The sequence below is a fragment of the Anolis sagrei genome, chromosome 1 (assembly GCF_037176765.1).
Source record: "Anolis sagrei isolate rAnoSag1 chromosome 1, rAnoSag1.mat, whole genome shotgun sequence".
NCBI lineage: Eukaryota > Metazoa > Chordata > Lepidosauria > Squamata > Dactyloidae > Anolis > Anolis sagrei.
Window position 1 is genome coordinate 191,032,415 of NC_090021.1, and position 22,366 is coordinate 191,054,780.

The window sequence follows — 22,366 nt, forward strand, 5'->3', positions numbered from 1 at the left end:
GCAGCAAAGAAGGAAAGATTTATGGTAAATTCCAATCTGTTGCAGTCCTGATAAACAGAAGTCCCAATTACCACCACTACTACACGTCACCATCTGACACAATTTGCATTTTTAGAAACATGCAAGGTGGAAAAGTGTAGTTATTTTTACATTCAGTTTGGCCTTAAGTTAAAATTTCAGAGAATTAGAATAGAAGCAGCCTTTGTAAACAGATATGCCTTGATGATTCCTCAAGAGAAGGAGGGACCGGATTATACAAATATTAGGGGGAAAGGAACTCAGAAGATAAGGTGCTTGTCGAAGAAAATGGATGGCGGTATCAGACGAGAGATGCAATCTTTAGTCTAACCAAGAGATCCGTATCTGAAGAATGAAGAGCTCCAGAAAGACTATAAAGATCAATTAAAGAGAAAAGTTAAAACAAGAGCAATAAAGTGTAAGCATTTAGAACTTGTAGAATTTATCAAGGAAGATGTAAGGAAGGGAGCGGTGGTGTTATAATTGGACTGTTGGACTATAGCCTGGAGAACGGGGCTTAAAATCCCCACTTGGTCATGAAACCCCCTGAGAGACCTTGGTCAAGTCACACTCTCTCAGCATCAGAGGACAACAAGGCCAAACCCACTCTGAACAAATTCTGCCAGAAAACACACACAAAAACTTGATCAGTCAGTCACCATAAGTCAGAAATGAGAGAGAAATCCCTGAGAAACCGAACAAAAAACAGCAAACTGTTTTCTGGTTTTATAGAAATCCAAGAACATCCAGGAAGCCAAACTTTCACAAAGTATCAGAAGTTCCTTGTCATCTGATGCTTTTCACTTCTGAAACAAATAGTGTTTTTCTTGCTGTGTAACAAACACATTACATTGCTACTACAGAGCAGCTTTCGTGCCACCATTTCAACAACAACATGCTGTCTCTTTGGATACGTTTAAGAGAGAAGATTGGTTTGGGCTGAAAAGTAAAACGTTAGGAACATCTAAGGAAATGCTGGAAGAGAGAACAGAGGCAAGTCATTTTGCCACAGAAGCAAAAGGCAAGGTCTTCCTTTCACATAATGTCCTGGTAGAAATATATGGGTTTTAAGAGGTGTATTGCAAATCAGACGACTGTTTTGTATTGCCCTTTTTTTCGTGTCAGGAGCGACTTGAGGAACTGCAAGTCACTTCTGGTGTGAGAGAATTGACATTGCCCAGAGGACGCCCGGATGTTTTGATGTTTTACCATCCTTGTGGGAGGCTACTCTCATGTCCTTGCATGAGGAGCTGGAACTGACAGAGGGAGCTCATCCACGCTCCCCCGGATTCGAACCTGCGACCTGTCGGTCTTCAGTCCTGCCAGCACAAGGGTTTAACCCATTGCACCATCGGGGACTCCAAAATCTCAACACATACGGGCAATTCTAAATTGGGATGCATGTGAAATCTACCACAAGATATCTTAACAAGCTGACAAGCTGAAATGTAGGAGGGGGAGAATGGGGCATCCTTTTTTAGAATCTACATTTTTCTGATAATACAAAACAGCATTACTTTGTTATGATTAATAGATAAGTAGATGAATAGATAGCTAGGTATTAAAATGTAAACATAAAAATACAGACTCCTTTTCGGGACCTATGTCAAATACATCCATCATACACTCTGTGAAGACTTCAAGGGAAGTCTGGGGATGAAAAGTATGGATTTTGATATGACTGATGGATAAGTTGAGGGTAATACTGTAGAGAGTGGCAAGCACCAGCATCATCTGAGAGCAGTTCAGCAGTGGAACTCTCTGCCCCGGAGTATGGTGGAGGCTCCTTCTTTGGAAGCTTTTAAGCAGAGGCTGGATGGCCATCTATCAGGGGTGATTTGAATGCAATATTCCTGCATTTTGCCAGGGGGTTGGACTGGATGGCCCATGAGGTCTCTTCCAACTCTATGATTCTAAGACATAGCACTGAATCAGCAAAACCAATGATCCTAATATGCCAACACTGGCAGCCATAGTATGCTTACAGTTTGAGGTTAAAAAGCATAGTGGCCTTAACATTTGGACTGCAATGTGAAACTAATTTGTGCACAAATTAGCTGGCCATGATTCAACTTACATTTAGTGAAGAAAGGTAGCAAAGTATTATTCATTTATTTATTTACTTACTTACTGTATTTGTTTACTGCCTTTCTCAGCCCGTAGGTAACAAGGCGGTTAACAGGGTAAAATTCAATGCTTACAATATCATAAATACAATTAAAAACATAACATATAATAAAAATTAAACGTATCAATAACATATAAATGCATAGTGTCTCCCTGTTAAAAACATTGTCTGGTCTCATTGCCATTGTTCCATTTTCCTATGTCAGTTACTCTGCACTTGGAAATGCTTGTTCAAAAAGCCACGTTATTATAACATATATTATAACAAACAGATTTTTTTTTAAAAAATATTTCAATATCATCACCACAACAAATGCTTTCACTACAAGAAGAGCAGAACGCATTCCTCTCCAGATGATCTTGGAGTCAGAACTGTAACAAAAATGCTTTGTAGCTTTGTAATTGCATCTTCCATTCTTCACAATATACTAAACTTGCCTCTTCCAAAAACCTGGGTTCGAGCGTAAAGCATTATACTGCCTTTCCAATCCCAGTTTCTTCATCACAAGAAACAAAGCAAACAAAAGCAACATTATTAGAGTCATAAATGTCAGCAGTTTTTATGTTGTGGTTTTGTCATGAATCTCTTCAAAACAGGAGGGTTTGGCCTCACTGGGCAAACAGCCCTCCAGGGAAGAGACTGCATGCTGCCACCTTTTCCCCTCTTCCTTTCTCTTTTGGGGGCACGGATTAATCTTTCTGCTTCCATTAATACAGTGGGCTCTGTAGATTTTCAAATCCAGTTATATACCACGGTATAGTAAAATCGTGCCGCTTATATAAAATGGCAAAATCATGATTTACTTTTTAGATTTTTAAAAAAATCAAGTTGTGGCTGATTGAATCTGTGGATACAGAATCTGTGGTAAAGTGAACCGACTGTACACTCTCAATGCAACGTTCTAAACCACAAGATGTAAACCTATAGGTTTCTTTTACGACCTTTGCCTAATAAAGCACTCAGCAAACCTTTTGTGTCTCCTGGCTAACTTAATATAGGTATAATCAATGCAGATTTGGGCTTCTGTTTAATAGTTAACACAACTACTCTTGCATTTTTGGGTATAAAATATATAACTGTATACAAGCTGTCCAAGATTATTTCCTTGAATATTATATGCATTCACAAACATTTGTACTTCTATGTGCATGCAGAAACTAATCATATTCAAGTGTCATAACCAAACTTTTTTTTTATTATGCCATTATTACTTTAACAGCAAAGCTTGCACCCTAGAGAAATAGGTTCCAGCAGTGGGATTGTATTCTTTTTTTTCTTTTTTTTTTTTGAAGAGGCAGAACGGAGATCTATATCTAATACTATATACAGAACTGGAGCCCCCAGTGCCTTAGTGGATTAAAGCACTAAGATACTGAACTTGCTGACCAAAAGGTCGCAGGTTCAAATCCACAGAGTGGCATGAGCTCCCGCTGTTAGCTCCAGCTTCTGCCAACCTAGCAGTTCGAAAACATGCAAATGTGAGTAGATCAATTGGTAGGTAATGGTGCTCCATGCAGTCATGATGGCCACATGCCCTTATTTATTTATTTATTTATGTACGTCATTTCTTTCCATTCCATATCAGCCCGAAAGCGACTCAGGGCGGTGTACAAATCGGCAACAATTAGATGCCATATATAGAAATACGTACATCGGTAAAAAGCAGAAAACATCACAATACATGACTGAACTTAATGTCAGGGAAAAACCTTTACCTCCACTACACATAGAACTGTACAAAGATTATGCACAGCCATTTTAAGAAAGACTGAACATTAAAAATGCAGGCACAAACTGGACCAAAACATGGGGCCCTTCTTGAGAATCGTTTTATTAGCGAATAAATTTGTTGTTGTTTATTCGTTAGTTGCTTCCAAGTCTTTGTGACCTCATGGACCAGCCCATGCCAGAGCTCCCTGTTGGCCATCACCATCCCCAGCTCCTTCATGTTCAAGCCAGTCACTTCAAGGAGGCCATCCATCCATCTTGCCCTTGGTCGGCCCCTCTTCCTTTTTCCTTCCATTTTCCCTAGCATCATTGTCTTCTCTAGGCTTTGCTGTCTCCTCATGATGTGGCCAAAGTACTTCATCTTTGCCTCTACTATCCTTCCCTCCAATGAGCAGCCAGGCTTTATTTCCTGGAGGATGGACTGGTTGGATCTTCTCGCAGTCCAAGGCACTCTCAGAATTTTCCTCCAACACCACAGTTCAAAAGCATCGATCTTCCTTTGCGTAGCCTTCCTTATGGTCAAATGAATGTATAGGCTTAAATCCTATTGTTAGACACAACCATAATAGAACCATTGAACCAACGGAACTTACTCAAGTGTTGACTTGCTGAATCACTACTGAGTCAACGTATCTACACTACTTAGAAATATCAACAGGATTTAGGCCAAAATTGTTCAGCTGCTGTGAGGTGAGTGACAAATATAATTCTTAATTTGTGTACCACAAAAGGGCACTTGTAAACAGTATTCCTTTATTTTGGGGTGGAAGTACTGTTACTGTATTTTAATCTTTGTATCCTATATTTTAATGGAGAAAGAATGTGAGCTTATTAATGCTGTGAAAAGACAGGTATGGACACAAATATAGAGTTCATCATTTAATACACACATTATACAGGGTGAGGCAGCATAACTTCCTTTTTTTAAATGCGCGCCATTCAGTCGGTTGAAGACGTAGCGGAGCGCTAATGGTCTCGTTTGAGAGGCGGGAGTATAAAATCTTGTCCTGACACAGTTCAGTCGCCATCATGAGTTGGAACAGTGGGGAGCGTGCTTTTGCCGTTGAGGCCTACTTTTCTAGTGGATTTGGAGTGGCTGGCCCGCTCTCCAGATTTGGCCCCTTGTGATTTTTTTTCTATGGGTTTTTTTGAAATCGCGTATTTATGTGAACCGTCCAGGGACCCTACAAGATTTGAAGGCCAACATTCAGGAAGAAATTGCCAACATATCGCCTGCTATTCTGGCAAGAGTCATGACAAACGCCAGAAATCGGTTTACTCCGTGTATGGAGAATGGGGGACATCACCTAACTAATTTGATCTTCAAAACTATGTAGAACAAAACTTTAGGTATGCACCTACATTATATATATATATATATATATATATATATATATATATTCTGATTCATACAATGGCTTTTATTAAGTTTTGAATAAAGGAAGTTATGCTGCCTCACTCTGTATGTAGAAAGAGTTGGGGAGTAGTGAGGTTTACCATGGTGGGCTAAAACAGTAATGTAAAACTCCGATTCTAAAATCTTTTGTTTTTACCTAAGGACTATTTTTTTTCAAGATAAACTAAGGATAATCTCTTACAGTAGACTCAAACACACAGCAGACCTGGCCCCACCTCACCCTACCTGGTTTTGATATTGTATTGATGTTTTAACCTGTTAATTTGCTTAAATTGTTTTGTATGTTTTGTATAATGTGATATAGGCATCGAATTGTGCCTTCGCTTGTAAGCCGCCCTGAGTCCCCCCTCGGGGGTGAGAAGGGCGGGGTAGAAGTAATTGAAATAAATAAATAAATAAATACCAACCTTTGCAGGGCTGCCCAAGGCCCTCGCAGGGCTCCGTGGCTGCCAGGCGAGGTGGGGAACTCGGCCCTTGCCAATCCGGCCAAGGCTAACTTCCCCATCTCGTCCTGGCAACCACGGAGGCACTGCAAAGGCTGCTGGGGTGAGATGGGAAGCCCCTGGATCGATCAGGGTCAGCTTCCCCACCTCACCCGGCAGCCACGGAGCCCGCGGACTCACTGTTTCGTAATTAATTCTAAACCCTAACCACAAAACAGTGAGTCCGCAGAAAAGCGAACCATGAAACAGCGAGGGAACACTGTATTACTTTTTTTCCCTTTGGATGTTTTCCCTCTCAATTTCCATGTCCAAATTTCCTCTATCATTTATACAACAGAAATAAACATTGGGAACAACACACATTTATACCTATTTTTATGGACAACAATTCAGTTGCCACACACTACATAGCTGAAATTATATTAATGCTTTTGGACTGCTTAAGACTAGATTTTGTGGACTGGCCTCTGAGGATGAGGCTAAACCTGGGAAAGCAGGAAAAAGGGCCACTGAATTCCGTGAATGTTATTCTGTTCTGCAAAAAAGAGGGTGACTTTCCTGACTGCCTTGATCTTTTGGGTCAGGGATAGGTCCCAATTAATGAAATTAATGCGTTTGCTTTAGTAGCACAGTATTAAAGAAATACTCTGGAGGATCACCCATGCTTTTCCGATCTAGAGGCAATAGGTTCGCATTACAAGAAGCAGTAATGTGAAGGGTTGGGAGATGTCTTAACAAGAGAGAGGGAAAATGGGCACACAACATTTTCTAATGTACAGCATGACTCTTGCCTTGTGAACAATAGGTGAAGGCATAATTTGTAGAATAATAGCCACTAATATTACACGCTGCTTCAGTTCTGTCATATTTCCAATCCATCAAGTTGATTAATGCTATAATAACTCCCCACAAACTTATCATTTGTCTAATAATGAAGTCAAACCAAGTTTATCCTTCGGCCACTGGATTCTTTTGGTCTTTAGCTATTATTTGCCCGTCTATCTACGCCACACTAATACAGGGAGGAAAATTGTGAAAACCAAGCAGGCAGCTGGTACCTTAAATAAAAACTGGTTTTGATTTTTTTAAAAGGGAAAGTACCAGTGACATTTTGCAAAACCCCTCTTTCACCCTTGCCATTTCTCAGAGCCAAGAGACATTTCAGGAGTATCACTGGTATGGATAGAAGGGAAAGATCATTAGAGAGACTTTGGTGATCGGCAACATATGCTTTTATTTAACAAAATATGCAACTGGAGCAAAGTTGGAAGGAAGCAAACAGCAGAGGCCACTGGCACATCTATTACTCACTTATCAGACTTCCAGAGATACAAGTGCACTTCAAATCCTCTTCACCGATATATAAACCTGGTCTGCCTCCTCCTTCAGGCAAATTGAGCAGGGAATTGACCACCTTCTCCAAACAGCTCTCCAATATTTTTTTTCGCGTCAGGAGCAACTTGAGAAACTGCCAAGTCGCTTCTGGAGTGAGAGAATTGGCCGTCTGCAGAGACACTGTCCAGGGGAGGCCCAGATGTGTTACAATCCTATGAGAGGTTTCTCTCATGTCCACACATGGGAAGCTGGAGCTGACAGACAGGAGCTCACCCCGCTCCCCAGATTCTAACCGCTGACCTATTGGTCAGCAGTCCTGATGGCACAAGGGTTTAACCCACTGTGCCACTGGGGGCTCCAATGAAGAAGAGCTTTTTATAGGCTATATAAGACTCCCGTATCCACAAGGAATATGTTTCCAGCCAGACCACAGTTATCTAAAATTGTGTATACAACCAAACACCATTAAATTACATAGCTTCTGATCTAAGCATACCACAGAGTTGTGTTGGAGGACCTAGAAATTCCTAAAGACACCCCCCCCCCCCCCACTTCCCCGGTGTAGTTATGAGTCTAATTATACCTGTAGCTCCTATTAAAAATAATGTGGGTGACATGCTTGGCTACTGAATATTAGGATGATTACTCGATCATTCTGGCCCCTTTCTCCCATAGCTCGGAACTGTTGAAAACAAACTGATAGTAAATCCAAAGTAGTATGTTGACCATGGCTTAACAGAGCCTTTAGTGATTCACGGTTTGACATCTGCTATTCCTTTTATTTATTGCATTAAAAACGTACAATGTTTGCTATGCAAACTCTGAGCTAGGTCAAGTGGCCATTTGGACCATCAGCAGATGAAAGATGAGCGCACTATGAACCAATGTCAGTGGCTTTCTGTTGCCTGATGTCAGGATCTGATCAATATTTTTGTTGGTGGTAACATTTCAACTCTGTTAGGCTGCAGCAGAGGCTGCATTAAGAAGAACTCTGCTATCACAACTGTAATTTTTCTTTCTTAGTATCAGAAACTATGTGTGATCATTCTTATTTGGCGAAACTATTCTGGATGGTGAATAGCCTCAAATCTGTATGTGTATTGTCTTTCCTGTTCCTACCTAGGGACTCCACCTTCCAAGATCTCAAAGGCAAGACAGTATGTAGCCAGCATTTTGTGTGAATCCATTTAAAAGGCTTCCTAAAGCAAAGGACCATTCTTTTTACACTTCTTGCCTACCTCATTCCATCATTAAAGGTAAAGATTTCCCCTTGATAATAAGTATAGTTATGTCCGACTTTGGGGGGTGGTGATCATCTCCATTTCTAAGCCGTAGAGCTGGCGTTGTCTGTAGATGCCTCCAAGTTCATGTGGCTGACATAACTGCTTGGAGCACCATTTCCTTCCTGCTGAAGCAGTACCTATTGATTTACTCACATTTGCATGTTTTCTAACTGCTAGGTTGGCAGAAGCTGGGGCTAACAGCGGGAGCTCACTCTGCTCCCTCGATGCAAACTGCCAACCTTCCAGTCAGCAAGTTCAGCAGCTCAGCAGTTTAACCCGCTGTGCCACCGGGGGTTCCATTCACTCATTAGATTTTTATAAACAGAGTTTGAGAAAGTTAATTTTTGAACTACAATATCAGAATATCAGCACTAGCTATGCTGACTAGGACATTCCAGAAGTAGTACTGGGGGAAAAACTGAAATATATGGCAGTGTGGACTCAAATAACCCACTTCAAAGCAGATATTGTGGGATTTTCTGCCTTGATATTCTGGGATATGGGGCTGTGTGGAAAGGCCCTCAGGTGTCCCTAAAGCAGGGCTTTCCAAAGTGTGTGCTGGGACACATTACTGCATCGGCTGCAGTGTGTATGTGTGTTAGGCAAATGTAACGAGAAACCTCTGACTCTATGGGAAATAAGCAATAAATCATATGTTTTTAAATATATACGTTAGGCCTTCTTTGCCCTTCTCTCTGTAGTTTTGTAAAACTACAACTCCCATGATTGCACAACATTAAGCCATAACAGTGAAAGTGGTGTCAAACTGCATTAATTCTACAGTGCAGATGTACCTTGAAATCAATGGTTGTTGGACTACAACTGACAGCAGATAGTAATGAGGAATGCTGGGAAATGTAATCAACTAACTTCTACAGGATGCACTTTGCCCACTCCTGCCCCAGACAGATGCACAGCATGCCTGTCACTAACTTGCTATTCTTTACATTAGAAAAGATAATTTTAAATTGTATTTCTAATATCTCACAGAGACATGAAAAAGCTGGTGATTCCAACTTCAAATGCTAAAATATTATACAGTTTTTGTTGTTGTTTTGTCGTGTCAGGAGCAACTTGAGAAACTACAAATCACTTCTAGTGTGAGAGAATTGGCTGTCTGCAAGGATGTTGCCCAGGGGATGCCAGGATGATTTGATGTTTTTATCATCTTTGTTGGAGGCTTCGCTCATGTCCCCGCTTGGGGAGCTGGAGCTGACAGAGGGAGATCATCCACCTCTCCCCGGATTCGAACCTGCGACCTGTCGGTCTTTAGTCCTGCCAGCAAAGGGGTTTAACCCACTGCGCCACCGGGGGATCCATATAAAGTGAGTTCTTGGTATTTGCCAGAGTTTGGTTCCAGGGTCCTCCATGGATACCAAAGTATACACAGACACACACACACACATATATATATAATGGTGTAGTAAATTAGTGTTCCTTATATAAAAATTGCAAATTTTAGGTCTGCCTTTTGAATTTTTTTTTAATGTCAAGCTGTGGATAGTTGAATTCATGGATGTGGAGAGCCAACTGTACATAAGGCCTCATTACTTCGGCAAGGCTGGAGTCAGTTCGGAACTACAGTTTGAAGATCTCTGCTCCATTAGTAGTGATCAATAAAGAATGCACAAATACATCCCTTTATGAATTAGCTGCCTCATCGTCATCCAGCATAAATACCTATATGAAGGCGCAATCAATTTCAAAATGTACTCCGAGCTCTCTCATTAAATTGACCTTATGCTACTCAACAGAAAGGGTCAAGAAAACAAATTCATTGAGCTAGAGATTCAACAGCTCTTCAAGGAACATGACAAAAATAGACATGCTTATCTAAAAATGAAAAATATATCATTCCACAGTTCAGAAGCTTATGAACACATCCATCATCTTTCCTTATATTAATTAAAGCTAGAGCCCTATGCTCACTTGCTAAGGATTGAGTGCCAAGAACTTTACCTCTGAGTAAACCTGATTTGGGTTGCTAAATAAATCAACAGGAAACATAATGACAACCTATAGTTAAAATGAGGTTTTTATCAAAGATGTACATTTGTGTAATGGAAATCTGAGGGCCCTTCCACACAGATATATAACCCAGAATATCAAAGTAGAAAATCCCACGAGATCTGTTTTGAACTGGGGTTTTTGTTTTGTTTTGTTTTTTGGTCATGTCAGGAGCGACTTGAGAAACTGCAAGTCACTTCTGGTGTGAGAGAATTGGCTGTCTGCAAGGACGTTGCCCAGGGGACGCCCGGATAAATTGATGTTTTTATCATCCTTCTCTCATGTCCCTGCATGAGGAGCTGGAGCTGATAGAGGGAGCTCATCTGCCTCTTCCCAGATTCAAACCTGTGAACTGTCGGTCTTCAGTCATGCCGGCACAGGGGTTTAACCCACTGCGCCGCCGGGGGCTCCTTTGAACTGGGTGATCTGAGTCCACACTGCCATATATTCCAGTTCAAAGCAGATAATGTGGGATTTTATTCAGCTGTGTGGAAGGGGCCTGAGTCCACACTGGAAAATAACCTAGTTCAAAGCAGATAATGTGGGATTTTATGCTACTACAGCTGTGTGGAAGGGGCCTTACTCTCATGTAAGTATAAGATTGTATTTCTCATAAAAAGAAATCAAATATAAAAAATAAGTTTGCATTTCAACTGAGAAGTAGCAAATACTACTCACTCTCGAGTTAAAGCTTACTTTTTGCTCCTTATTTGATTTTGTACTTTTCCTATACAGGGGAAAAAAGAGTACCTAAACCTTCTACTTGGGGTCCTTCCACGCAGCCCTATATCCCAGAATATCAAGGCAGAAAATCACAAAATATCTGTTTTAAACTGGGTTATCTGAGTCCACACTCAAATAATGTGGGATTTTCTACCTCGATATTCTAGGATATAGGGCTGTGTGGAAGGGCCCATAGTGACCTGGGCATTAGATGCATTAAAAACAATTGCACTTGCTTCCATGTAGGTATGTACAATGATTCCTGGATCAATTTCAAGTATGCAAATCGCAGCATTAACACGTATGTTGTAATATACAATATAATCTGAAGCTTCAAAACTAAAAAATACTGTATACTTAGAAGATAATTAAATCACACTAAACTTATAAGGACTTTAAATTTGAAAAAAATATGCTTAGGACTGCACTGGAGTCTTTTATTATCTGCCAGCCAAGATAACTGTACTAAATAATTCCTAGATAACTTGACTGGCTCCTTTCAATGCATTTTCTTCACTTTTTTATCAACTACATTTATGATTTGCCAATATTTGTCTAATAGTCCTACAACACAAAGAACTGCACCACTTACTTATTTATTAGAATTGTTTTCTTGTACAATATGACCCCTGTATGCACAGGGAACAAGTTCCCAAGCTTACCATGGAAACAGAAAACTGTGGATTGAAATAAATGAATGGCTTAAAATTACAGAATCATGCTGGAGGGTCTAGAAAATTCCTAGAGAGATATCTTCTGTAAGCATTTGGCCAGTGCAACTCTAGGACAATTTCCAGTAGAAGCATACCATAGAACAGAACTGCACAACATGCAGGGAGAGGGAGGAGGAATGGACTGCCAAAGTTTATTTTGTTTTAATATTGGTCCTTTCCATCTGCCAAGTTTTGCAGGACTTCCATACTATAGCCTGGAAGATGTTGAAAATTCCTAGAAAGGGCACATTTTGTCAAATGAAACTGTGGGTACGGGGCTCACAGATACAGGGGTCTTACTATATGGCCCAGATACAGTTCAAGTAAAACAGTGCATCTTACCAGAAGCACTAGGGGGAAAAAATTGTGTCAGGAGCAACGTGAGAGACTGCAAGTCGCTTCTGGTGTGAGAGAATTAGCTGTCTGAAAGGAGGTTGCCCAGGAGACCCCCGGATGTTTGATGTTTTACCATCCTTGTGGGAGGGTTCTCACATGTCCCCATATGGGGAGCTGGAGGTGACAGAGGGAGCTCAGCCTGCTCTCCCCAGATTCGAACCACTGACCCATCGGTCAGCAGTTCTGCCAGCACAAGGGTTTAACCCATTGCACCTACTAGGAAGATGTAGATGGCAGTAATATGTTGGCTCACTATTGCATATTCAGACCTTCATTCCCTGCTGCCTCTCTCATGTGCACGCTACTGTCCAGGATTGAGTTCAAATAAAACGTCCATCAGAAGTGCTACAATATATACTAATATATATATTAGCATGTTTTGTGGTACACACTTGCCAAAAATGTTTTTCGACTACAGCCTGAAGATGGGCATCTCATTTTTTTCTCTCCTTTCCACCTAATTCCAAGGAGGCCTCTCGGGTGCTAGACGAGTGCCTGGCCGCTGTGTCCATCTGGATGAGGACGAACAAGCTGAAGATCAATCCCGACAAGACAGAGGTCCTCCTGGTCGATCGTAAACCAGACCGGGGTATAGGGTGGCAACCTGTGTTGGACGGGGTTACACTCTCCCTGAAGCCATAGGTCCGCAGCTTGGGAGTCCTCCTGGACTCATCGCTCACGCTTGAGGCTCAGGCGTCGGCGGTGGCCGGGAGGGCTTTTGCACAACTGAGACTCGTGCGCCAGCTGCGCCCGTACCTCGCTAAGGCTGATCTGGCCGGGGTGGTCCATGCCTTAGTCACCTCTAGACTGGATTACTGCAATGCGCTCTACGTGGGGCTGCCCTTGAAAACGGCTCGAAAATTCCAATTGGTCCAACGGGCAGCAGCCAGGATGTTAACAGGGGCCCATTACAGAGAGAGGTCAACCCTTCTGTTTAAGAAGCTCCACTGGCTGCCGTTTATTTTCCGAGCCCAATTTAAGGTGCAGGTGCTTAACTACAAAGCCCTGAACGGTTTGGGACCACCCTACCTGCGTGACCGCATCACAGTCTACGAACCCACACGTTCACTCCGGTCATCAGGAGAGGCCCTGCTCGTGATCCCGCCCGCATCGCAGGCGCGTTTGGTGGGGACGCAAGACAGGGCCTTCTCTGTGGTGGCCCCCCACCTCTGGAATGCCCTCCCGAAAGATCTCAGACAGGCCCCTGCTTTGGCAGTTTTCAGAAAGAACCTGAAAACCTGGCTGTTCCAACGTGCCTTCTCAGATTAGGAACCCCACTACTAAAGCCCAGAAGCACTTTGGTAGAGTCAAGATCACCCTCACCGTACACTGCACTTATATTTTAATCCCATATCCCTCTGACACTTCAGCACTTTTAATCCTGTACCCTATTCTGGCCGGCTCAGTTTTTAATAATGTCCTGTTGTATTGCTATTGCTATTGTTTTCTGCTTTAACTGTTTTATTTGCTATGTATTGTATTGTTGTATTGTGTTGAGCTCCGGCCTGTTGTAAGCCGCATCGAATCCCTTGGGAGATGCTAGCGGGGTACAAATAAAGTAATAATAATAATAATAATAATAATAATAATGGAGAAGTCACACATAATTTAAAGGTTAGTGATATGTGTATCAGACCAAACATCTTCAGATTGGATTAAACTCCTGGACTAGGAGTTCCCCTCCCTTGAGCAACATGGAAATCTTTTCAATAATTCTGGATGCTAGCAATTGCTTTTTATGTCCACATCCTTCCCACAATGCTTTGGTCACAGGCATTTTGCAGCAAGCCAATTTAATACATTAGTTTAGCATACACACATTTGTTATTCTGTCTGCCTTGTTAGTCGGGGTGCTGTTGGGTAGAATTAGGTTTGCCTGCAAAAGGACTTTGTGTGGCATCCTACATATTTATTATGAGCACAATCATAGCTCCGGCTAATACATCAACACGCCGAGTTGGGGGACACTTGTCTTTGCACATCTGTGTGTTGCTCTGAAAGTGAATTTCTAGTGAACCAATGAGTTGCAAAGGTCTCTTTTTGCAAAACAGTATTTTTAAGCACTAGCAAAGCATACAATTAAAGGGGGCATCCCTCATTTTTTATAAATAAATATCCTTTCCCCAACCCACTATATAACAAAAGGAGTCACCTTGTTTTCTTTTCCATTTACGGAGAGAGAGAGAGAGAGAGAGAAGGAATGCTCAGGAAAAGTCTCTCTCCCTTGGATCCACTAATCTATCACTTCTGCAACCATTTTTCTGACCCAACATTATCAGCTGATATTTCAGTTCCTGCTGTAAGAAAGATTAAAGCCTGATACCATCTGAAAACCAAGACGTTAACTTTCAAGTAGTATAGAGAATTCATTTTCTTATCCTGAGAGGTCATTTGTGATACATATATGATTAATCTCTATAAATCCTCATACATGTCTGGGCTGTATGTATTGGAGGTTTCCTTCAAACACAATTTTGAGCACTACCTTGTCTGACAACGTGATTGAAATAAAGGCATAAGATTATATTTTATAACAGATTACAGCACGTGGGGGGACGGGAGGACGACTGTTGCCTCTGTTGTTCAGAAGCTCCACATCTAAAAACAGCAGGATTCTGCAGAGAGAAGCGCAAGCAAATAATGCTTTCATCATTACCCAGTCAACATCATTACCAAAGGACTCTTAAATGATATGGTCATCATTTTATACTTAATCATTAGTGCATTAGAGCAACAGACTATGGTCAGCATGTTCGAAGAAATGTGACCAGACTTACCAAGTGGAGGGGGCAACATTTTAGGAATGCAATATTCACAATACAGTTAAAGTGCTGCAGAGATACAAGCAAGAAAAGGAAAGCTATTACCGTATATACTCAAGTATAGGCCGACCGAAACGTAAGCCGAAGCACCTAATTAAACCTCAAAAAACTGGGAAAACGTATTGACTCCAGTATAAGACAAGGGTGGGAAATGCAGCAGCTACTGGTAAATCTATATAAATAAAAATGTAATGTTAGTTTGTGGGATTAACAACTCAAAAACCACTGGACAAATTGACACCAAATTTGGACAAAATACACCTATCAGGCCAACAAGTGACCACCACTCATAAAAACACTGAAAAACACAGAACAAGAGACTTAAAAAGACAAAAAATGCATTAGAACGCATGCGCAAAACCACATATATACACAAGCAGACATATCTACACATATACACAAATATATCCATACATATACACACATATATACACACAAAACACATATACACAGACTGGGCCACAGCAACGCATGACAAGGGATGACTAGTTTCAAAATAAAAATAGATACCAATAAAATTACATTAATTGAGACATCGGTAGGTTAAATGTTTTTGACTATTTACATAAAACTGTAATTTAAGATAAGACTGTCTGACTTTGATTAAACCATTATTCTAACCTTCTTCAGTGTAAATGAGCTTACGTATTCCTCCAATAATAATAAAGGTAATAAAAAATAATAATAGAATAAAATAACAAAAATGTAATAATAACAATAAATAGAGTAAAATAATAAATGTAATAATAATAATAACTAACATAATCAGTTAATAATAATAATAATAATAATAATAATAATAATAATAAATAGAGTAAAATAATAAATATAATAAAAATAATAATAGAGTAAAATAATAAATAACCTTGACTCAAGTAAAAGCCAAGGGGGGCTTTTTCAGTCTTTAAAAGGGCTGAAAAACCTGGCTTATACTTGAGTATAGACGGTATGTTTGGCAGAGACTATAGAGTAGCATTCCACAATTACGCTCTTTGTGTTGCACAGCATATCCCATCATCCTTTAAAAATATGGAAATTTGAATCCAGCACATCTGGAGGGGACAAGGCTGGGGAAGACCGCTGTAAGCTTCTCCAGAGAGAAGTGGAGAGTCAACAACCACACTGAAGCTATGGCCAGTGTAATCACAGACCAAGAAAAATCTTCTAATACATTTCTAAACTATTTATAGTATTGTATAATCACCCTAGAGCTCATGTAGTGAAGATTAATGTTTTACTGCTGTTATACCAGTTGCAGTTAAATTGGAACTGCATGACAAAGCAATTGTTTTCATGAATGGGACCTTCTATTACTAGCCAATCAAATTTTATTTTTATTACCAGTATAAAGTTTCCCAATTATAACAGCACTGCCATGCATGCATAAACAGAAGACAGGCATTAAAGAAAAAAGAAGGGCAGAAAATAAACCCATGCGGTGGGCAACTTTGGGTGTTCTTAAGACTGCAACACATCAAATGGGTTCTTTTACTTTTAATGCCTCTGATGCCCTTCAGTAGCCCATTTCTTACAAGAAGCACTGCCTGAATATCAAGCAAAAAGTGGGCGCTAGAAACAATATCATTCGAAAGCTGACTGGCACAACCTGGGGATCACAACCAGACACAGTGAAGACATCTGCCCTTGCGCTTTGCTACTCTGCTGCTGAGTATGCATGCCCAGTGTGGAACACATCTCACCACGCTAATGAAACATGCCGCATTATCACGGGGTGTCTGTGCCCTACACCACTGGAGAAATTACACTGTTTAACTGGTAGTGCACCATCTGGCATCCGCCGGGAAGTAGCAACCAATATTGAAAGGACCAAGGCAGTGACATCTCCAGCTCATCCCCTGTTTGGATATCAGCCAGCACGTCAACGACTTAAATCAAGAAATAGTTTTCTAAGATCTACAGAGACACTCGCTGGAACACCCCAGCAAGAGAGAGTCCAAAAGTGGCAGGCTCAAACCCAGAACCTCAATCAATGGCTGGTACCAAATGAGAGACTTTCTCCTGGGCACACAGAAGACTGGGTGACTTGGAAGGTGCTGAACAGACTGTGCTCTGGAACCACGAGATGCAGAGCCAACCTTAAGAAATGGGGCTACAAAGTTGAATCCATGACATGCGAGTGTGGAGAACAACAAACCACTGACCACCTGCTGCAATGCAACCTGATCCCTGCTACATGCACAATGGAGGACCTTCTTGTAGCAACACCAGAGGCACTCCAAGTGGCCAGATACTGGTCAAAGGATATTTAATCAACTACCAAACTCACAAATTTTGTATTTTGTCTGTTTGTTTGCTTTGTTCTGTTAGAAATGTAATATAATTGACTGGTTGCCCTGACACGACTACCAAGCTTGCAAACTTTGTGTTTTGTTTGTTTGTTTAAAAAAATGCAATGCAACTGTTTGGTCTGCCCCTGACACAATAGAATCATAGAATCATAGAATCAAAGAGTTGGAAGAGACCTCATGGGCCATCCAGTCCAACCCCCTGCCAAGAAGCAATAAATAAGCCCATTTCTTCAAAGCAGGCTTACTTAACCGGCAACCTGCAAAACGTTTAGGAGTAAAACTCTCACCATAAGATAAGGAAGGAAGACTGCTTAAAACATTGTCTGGGGTATATTCACACTTTTTTTAACTGCCAAGGGTTGTTGCTTTGGTATCATGGAAGTTGTAGTTTGACACAGCCTTTCGCTTTCTCTGCCTATGAGTAACAGGCTCCACGTGGGGCTGCCTCTGAAGAATGCTTGGGAACTTCAGCTGGTCCAAAGGGCTTCAGCCAGGTTGCTCACTGGGGCTTGCTGCAGGGAACAGACAACCTCTCTTTGCAGCAGCTCCACTGGCTGCCAGGCACAATTCAAAGTGCTGGCTATGACCTTGAAAGCCCTAGACCAGGCATGGGCAAATTGGCTGGTAGGAATTGTGGGCGTTGAAGTCCAAAACACCTGGAGTTTGCCCATGCCTGCCCTAGACGGTTCACATCCAGGCTGTTTGGTTGACCTCATTCCCTTGTAAGAACCTGCCTGAGCTATGAGATCTTCAGGAGAGGCCCTTCTCTCAATCCCACCTCCATCTCAAGTTTGGTTGGTGGGAATGAGAGGGAACAGGGCCTTCCTTCTCTTCTCGGTGGCTGTCCCATGACTCTGGAACTCCCTTCTTCCCAGAGAAGCCAGAATGGTCCCCTCCTTGCTGTCCTCGATGAAGGTGTTTACATCACGGGGTGTTGTAGTTTTAAGTGCTTTTATGGTTTTAACTTGAATTGGGTTTTTTAAATATTAATGATGTTTTAATATTTGTATATTGTATATTTTAAGCTGTATTGTAATAATTTCAATTGTGTGCCACTTTGAGTCTCCGTATGGCGAGAGAAGGTGGAATATAAACATCATAATAGTAATAATAAAAATAATAGTATATGGGTACCTCACTAAACTACAACTCCCAGGATCCCATAGCATCGAGCCATGGCAGGTCATGAGGAGAGACATGTTAAAATTATTATTAATAATTATATTATTTTTATACTATTATAAATATTATTATTTCATACACAAGAAGATTAGTACACAGCAAACAAGATCACTCTTCTGGCTGTTGCATTGGATCACATGTCGGACACTTCCCAAGTATCTAGAACTGTGTGATGTATCAGCGAATAATGCGTACAGATCCCAGTAAGGTGGCCTTTTGCACCTGACAGATGGTAATTTAGTCAGCGACTATTGTGTTTAAGTGTTTAAGCACCGTTACCTTCCCGTCGGAGCGGTGCCTATAGATCTACTCACATTTGCATGTTTTCGAACTGCTAGATTGGCAGAAGCTGGCGCTGACAGAGGGAGCTCACACCGCTCCCTGGATTCAAACCTGCGACCTTTTGGTCAAAAAGTTTAGCAGCTCAGCAGTTTTAACCCACGACGCCACCGGGGGTTCCTGTATTATTATTATTATTATTATTATTATTATTATTATTATTACTATACTAGCCTTTCCCTGCCACTCGTTGCTGTGGCCCAGTCTGTGTATATGTGTTTTGTGTGTGTATATATGTGTGTATATTTGTGTATATGTGTATTTATGTGGCTATGCATAAATATACATGTGGCTATGCCGGAGCCCCTGGGTTAAACCGCTGAGCTGCTAAACTTGCTAACCGAAAAGTTGTAGGTTCGAATATGGGGAGCGGCATGAGCTCCCACTGTCAGGCCCTAGCAATTCAAAAACATGCAAATGTGAGTAGATCAATAGGTACCTCTCTGGCGGGAAGGTTACCGTGCTTCATGCAGTTATGCCAGCCATGGAGATGTCTATGGACAATGGTTTCTAAGATATGTAATTTCTCTATGCTTGTGGGTAAACAGTATTTGATTGCGTTTTCTTGCCCTGGTGAAGGGAGCTGGACTGGATGGCCTTAAGTATTTTCTACTGGTCATAGGGGTTCTGTGTGGGAAGTTTGCCTCAATTCTATTGTTCATGGGCTTCAAAATGCTCTTTGATTGTAGGTGAACTATAAATCCCAGTAATTACAACTCCCAAATGTCAAGGTCTATTTTCCCCAAGCTCCATCTGTGTTCCTAGTTGGGAATATGGAATATTCGTGCCAAGTTTGGTCCAGATCATCATTGTTTGAGTCCACAGTGCTCTCTGGATGTAGGTGTACTACAATTCCCAAACTCAAGGTCAGTGCCTACCAAACCCTTCTAATGTTTTCTGTTTGTCATGGGAGTCCTGTGTGTCACCTTTGGTTCAATTCCATCATTGGTGGAGTTCAGAATGCTCTTTGATTGTAGGTGAACTATAAATCCGAAGAACTACAACTCCCAAATGATGAAATCAAAAAAAATTTGAGTGAAGGACATACATGGGGTTGTTAGGTGTATGCTGTCCAAATTTGGTGTTAATTCGCCCACTGGTTTTTGAGTTCTGTTAATCCCACAAACGAACATTACATTTTTATTTTTATATAGATAGAAGATTACTGTATTATTAATAATATATTCCATTGTTGTTTTGTTGTTGTTGTTTTGTTGTTGTTATTATTATTATTATTATTATTATTATTATTATTATTATTATTATTATTATTATTTATTCAGTAGTACCAAACTGATTGTATTCACTCTGCGGTGTATCCTACCCAGTCTAGGTATTTAGAACTTCAACTCCCAGAAGCCTTAGCTGCCTGACCAACGATGAGGGATTCTGGGGGGTGAAGTCCAAAACACTTGGGAAGCACTGCTGTACATGCACACTCCTAGCACCACCAAAGAGGGGCCGCTTCAGCTGCGAATGGCTGCGATTCCCCTCATCCCCGATGGCTCAGTGCTGCTGGGAGGGATGCTCCAGCCCTGCAGCACGTGGGGGCCCCGAAGCAGCACTGCTGCCACCCCCACTGACCCTTCTCCCTCTTTCTCACCGGCGATCTGGGTCACGAAGGCTTCCGCCACCAGCGACATGCTGCAATCAGGGGCTTCAAGCCGAGGAGGAGGAGGAGGAGGCGGGTGCTTCCAAGCAGCAGAGCGGCCTTCCCTTTTCCCTGGGCCGCAAGGGCACCGGCAAGAGGAGCAAGGCGGCGGCGGGGGCGGGGGCCGAGGAGGCTCCTGCGGGAGAACTACATCCGGGGCCTGCTCCGCCCCTTCGGCCCAGGCCCGGGCAGGCGCGCGCCGCTCTTGGTGCAAAAGAGAAAGGCAGGCCTCGGCTGGGTTGCCCTGGGAGCGCCTGCAGAATTCAGGCACCCACCACAGCCATGGCTCCGTGCTATGGAATCATGGTTGTAGATTCACAAGGCCTTTAGCCTACTCTGGCAAAAAAGGGCTCGTGCTTCACTAAACCACAACTCCCAGGATTCCATAGCATTGAGCCATAGCAGTTAAAGTGGTGACAGACTGTATTAATTCTACAGTGTAGGTGCACCCTTAATATCTTGGGCGGCCAATAAACTCATTGAGCCACAGAACCTCTTTGGAATTCCCTTAAAGAGAATACCAATGAGCTGGAGGTAGCAATTACAATAATGCAAATTTTGTATATAATCAGGCTATGTGCCGGCGGTTCAAATCGGGAGCGTGGTGAGCTCCCGCTGTTAGCCCTAGCTTCTGTCAACCTAGCAGTTTGAAAACATGCAAATGGGAGTACATCAATAGTAACACCTTTGCATTTTGATGGATCAACATAAAAAAATGTTTTGTGCACATAATTAAAATATTGTGCATAAAATTGCCTTCAAGCTCTGTGTATGAATGAATATTGTATTTAGACTATCAGGATTCTCTGCTACTTTAGCACATTCCTGGAAGCTTTCCCTTACAGCCAGTAGTAAGAATCCAAGCTCTCCTGTGTAATTTAGGAAGCTCTCTGCTGGAACACAGATTAGGAAATCTCCACTACCAAGTCCCGCAAGCACTTTACCAGAACCAATGATTGCTGCACACCGCACATCGCACTTGCCCTAGTAATCCTCTATACACCTCCTGTCAAATCTGCACTTTTAATCCTTGTACCCACCTTTTGGCCCGCCCCAGTTTAATTGTGTTTTAATGTACTGTGCTTATTGTTTACTTTGCTTTAATTTGTTTTAATTGTTTGATTTGCTTGATTGTATTGTTATGTTGTACTGTTGTGGCTTCGGCCTGTGTAAGCCGCATCGAATCCTCTGGGAGATGCTAGCGGGGTACAAATAAAGTTTAATAATAATAATAATAATAATAACACACGGCACCATCATCATCACCATCATCATCACTTTATTTCTTAATTAGTCGCTCTCCACCAAAGTGCTCCGAGCGACTTACAATTTAAAATATGTATACACAATATAAAACATTCAACATAAAAACATTCAACATAAAAACATTCAGCAGTGACTATGGCAAAAATTGATCTGATTACTTAAATGCACAACGAAACAGCCAAGTCTTGAGCATCTTTACAAAAGGTCGCAACTCTGACATTGCTCTAATATATGGAGGCAATGAGTTCCACAGAATTGGAGCATTGATCGAAAAAGCTCTACGCCTTGTAGCTTCCAAATGTGCCTCCCTAGGACCCTGTATGTAAAGGAGATTTTCCTGGGTGGATCGAGGTGACCACTGATGGGGAAAAGGAATGAAGCGGTCCCTAAGATATAAAGGTCCTTGGCCATTTTGAGCTCTAAATGTCAGGATCAGTACACACAATACTGTCAGGCACCACACACAATAACTTAGCCCCAAGTTATTTAGGAGGGCTTTTATCTTTAGTTGCAATCTGTACAAAAACATCTACAACACTATATACATATTGCATTGTCTTCTCCAATCCACCCCGCCTCAAACTAACTCCAACTCCAAACTCATTC

General features: G+C 41.6%; 1 protein-coding gene across 2 annotated transcripts in view; it reads right to left on the reverse strand.

The window, feature by feature from the left end:
• The window catches only part of MTX2 (metaxin 2), a 50,328-nt gene extending 29,549 nt beyond the window's left edge, over window positions 1-20,779 (reverse strand). The window contains exon 1 of one of the 2 annotated variants that reach the window (XM_060779576.2): window positions 20,447-20,779. In XM_060779576.2, coding sequence (XP_060635559.2) covers window positions 20,447-20,486 — 40 coding nt within the window. In that variant the 5' untranslated portion in view covers window positions 20,487-20,779. The remainder of the gene's footprint in view (window positions 1-20,446) is intronic. The other variant, XM_067471359.1, reaches the window with a different exon arrangement.
• Between the last annotated feature and the right edge of the window lie 1,587 nt (window positions 20,780-22,366).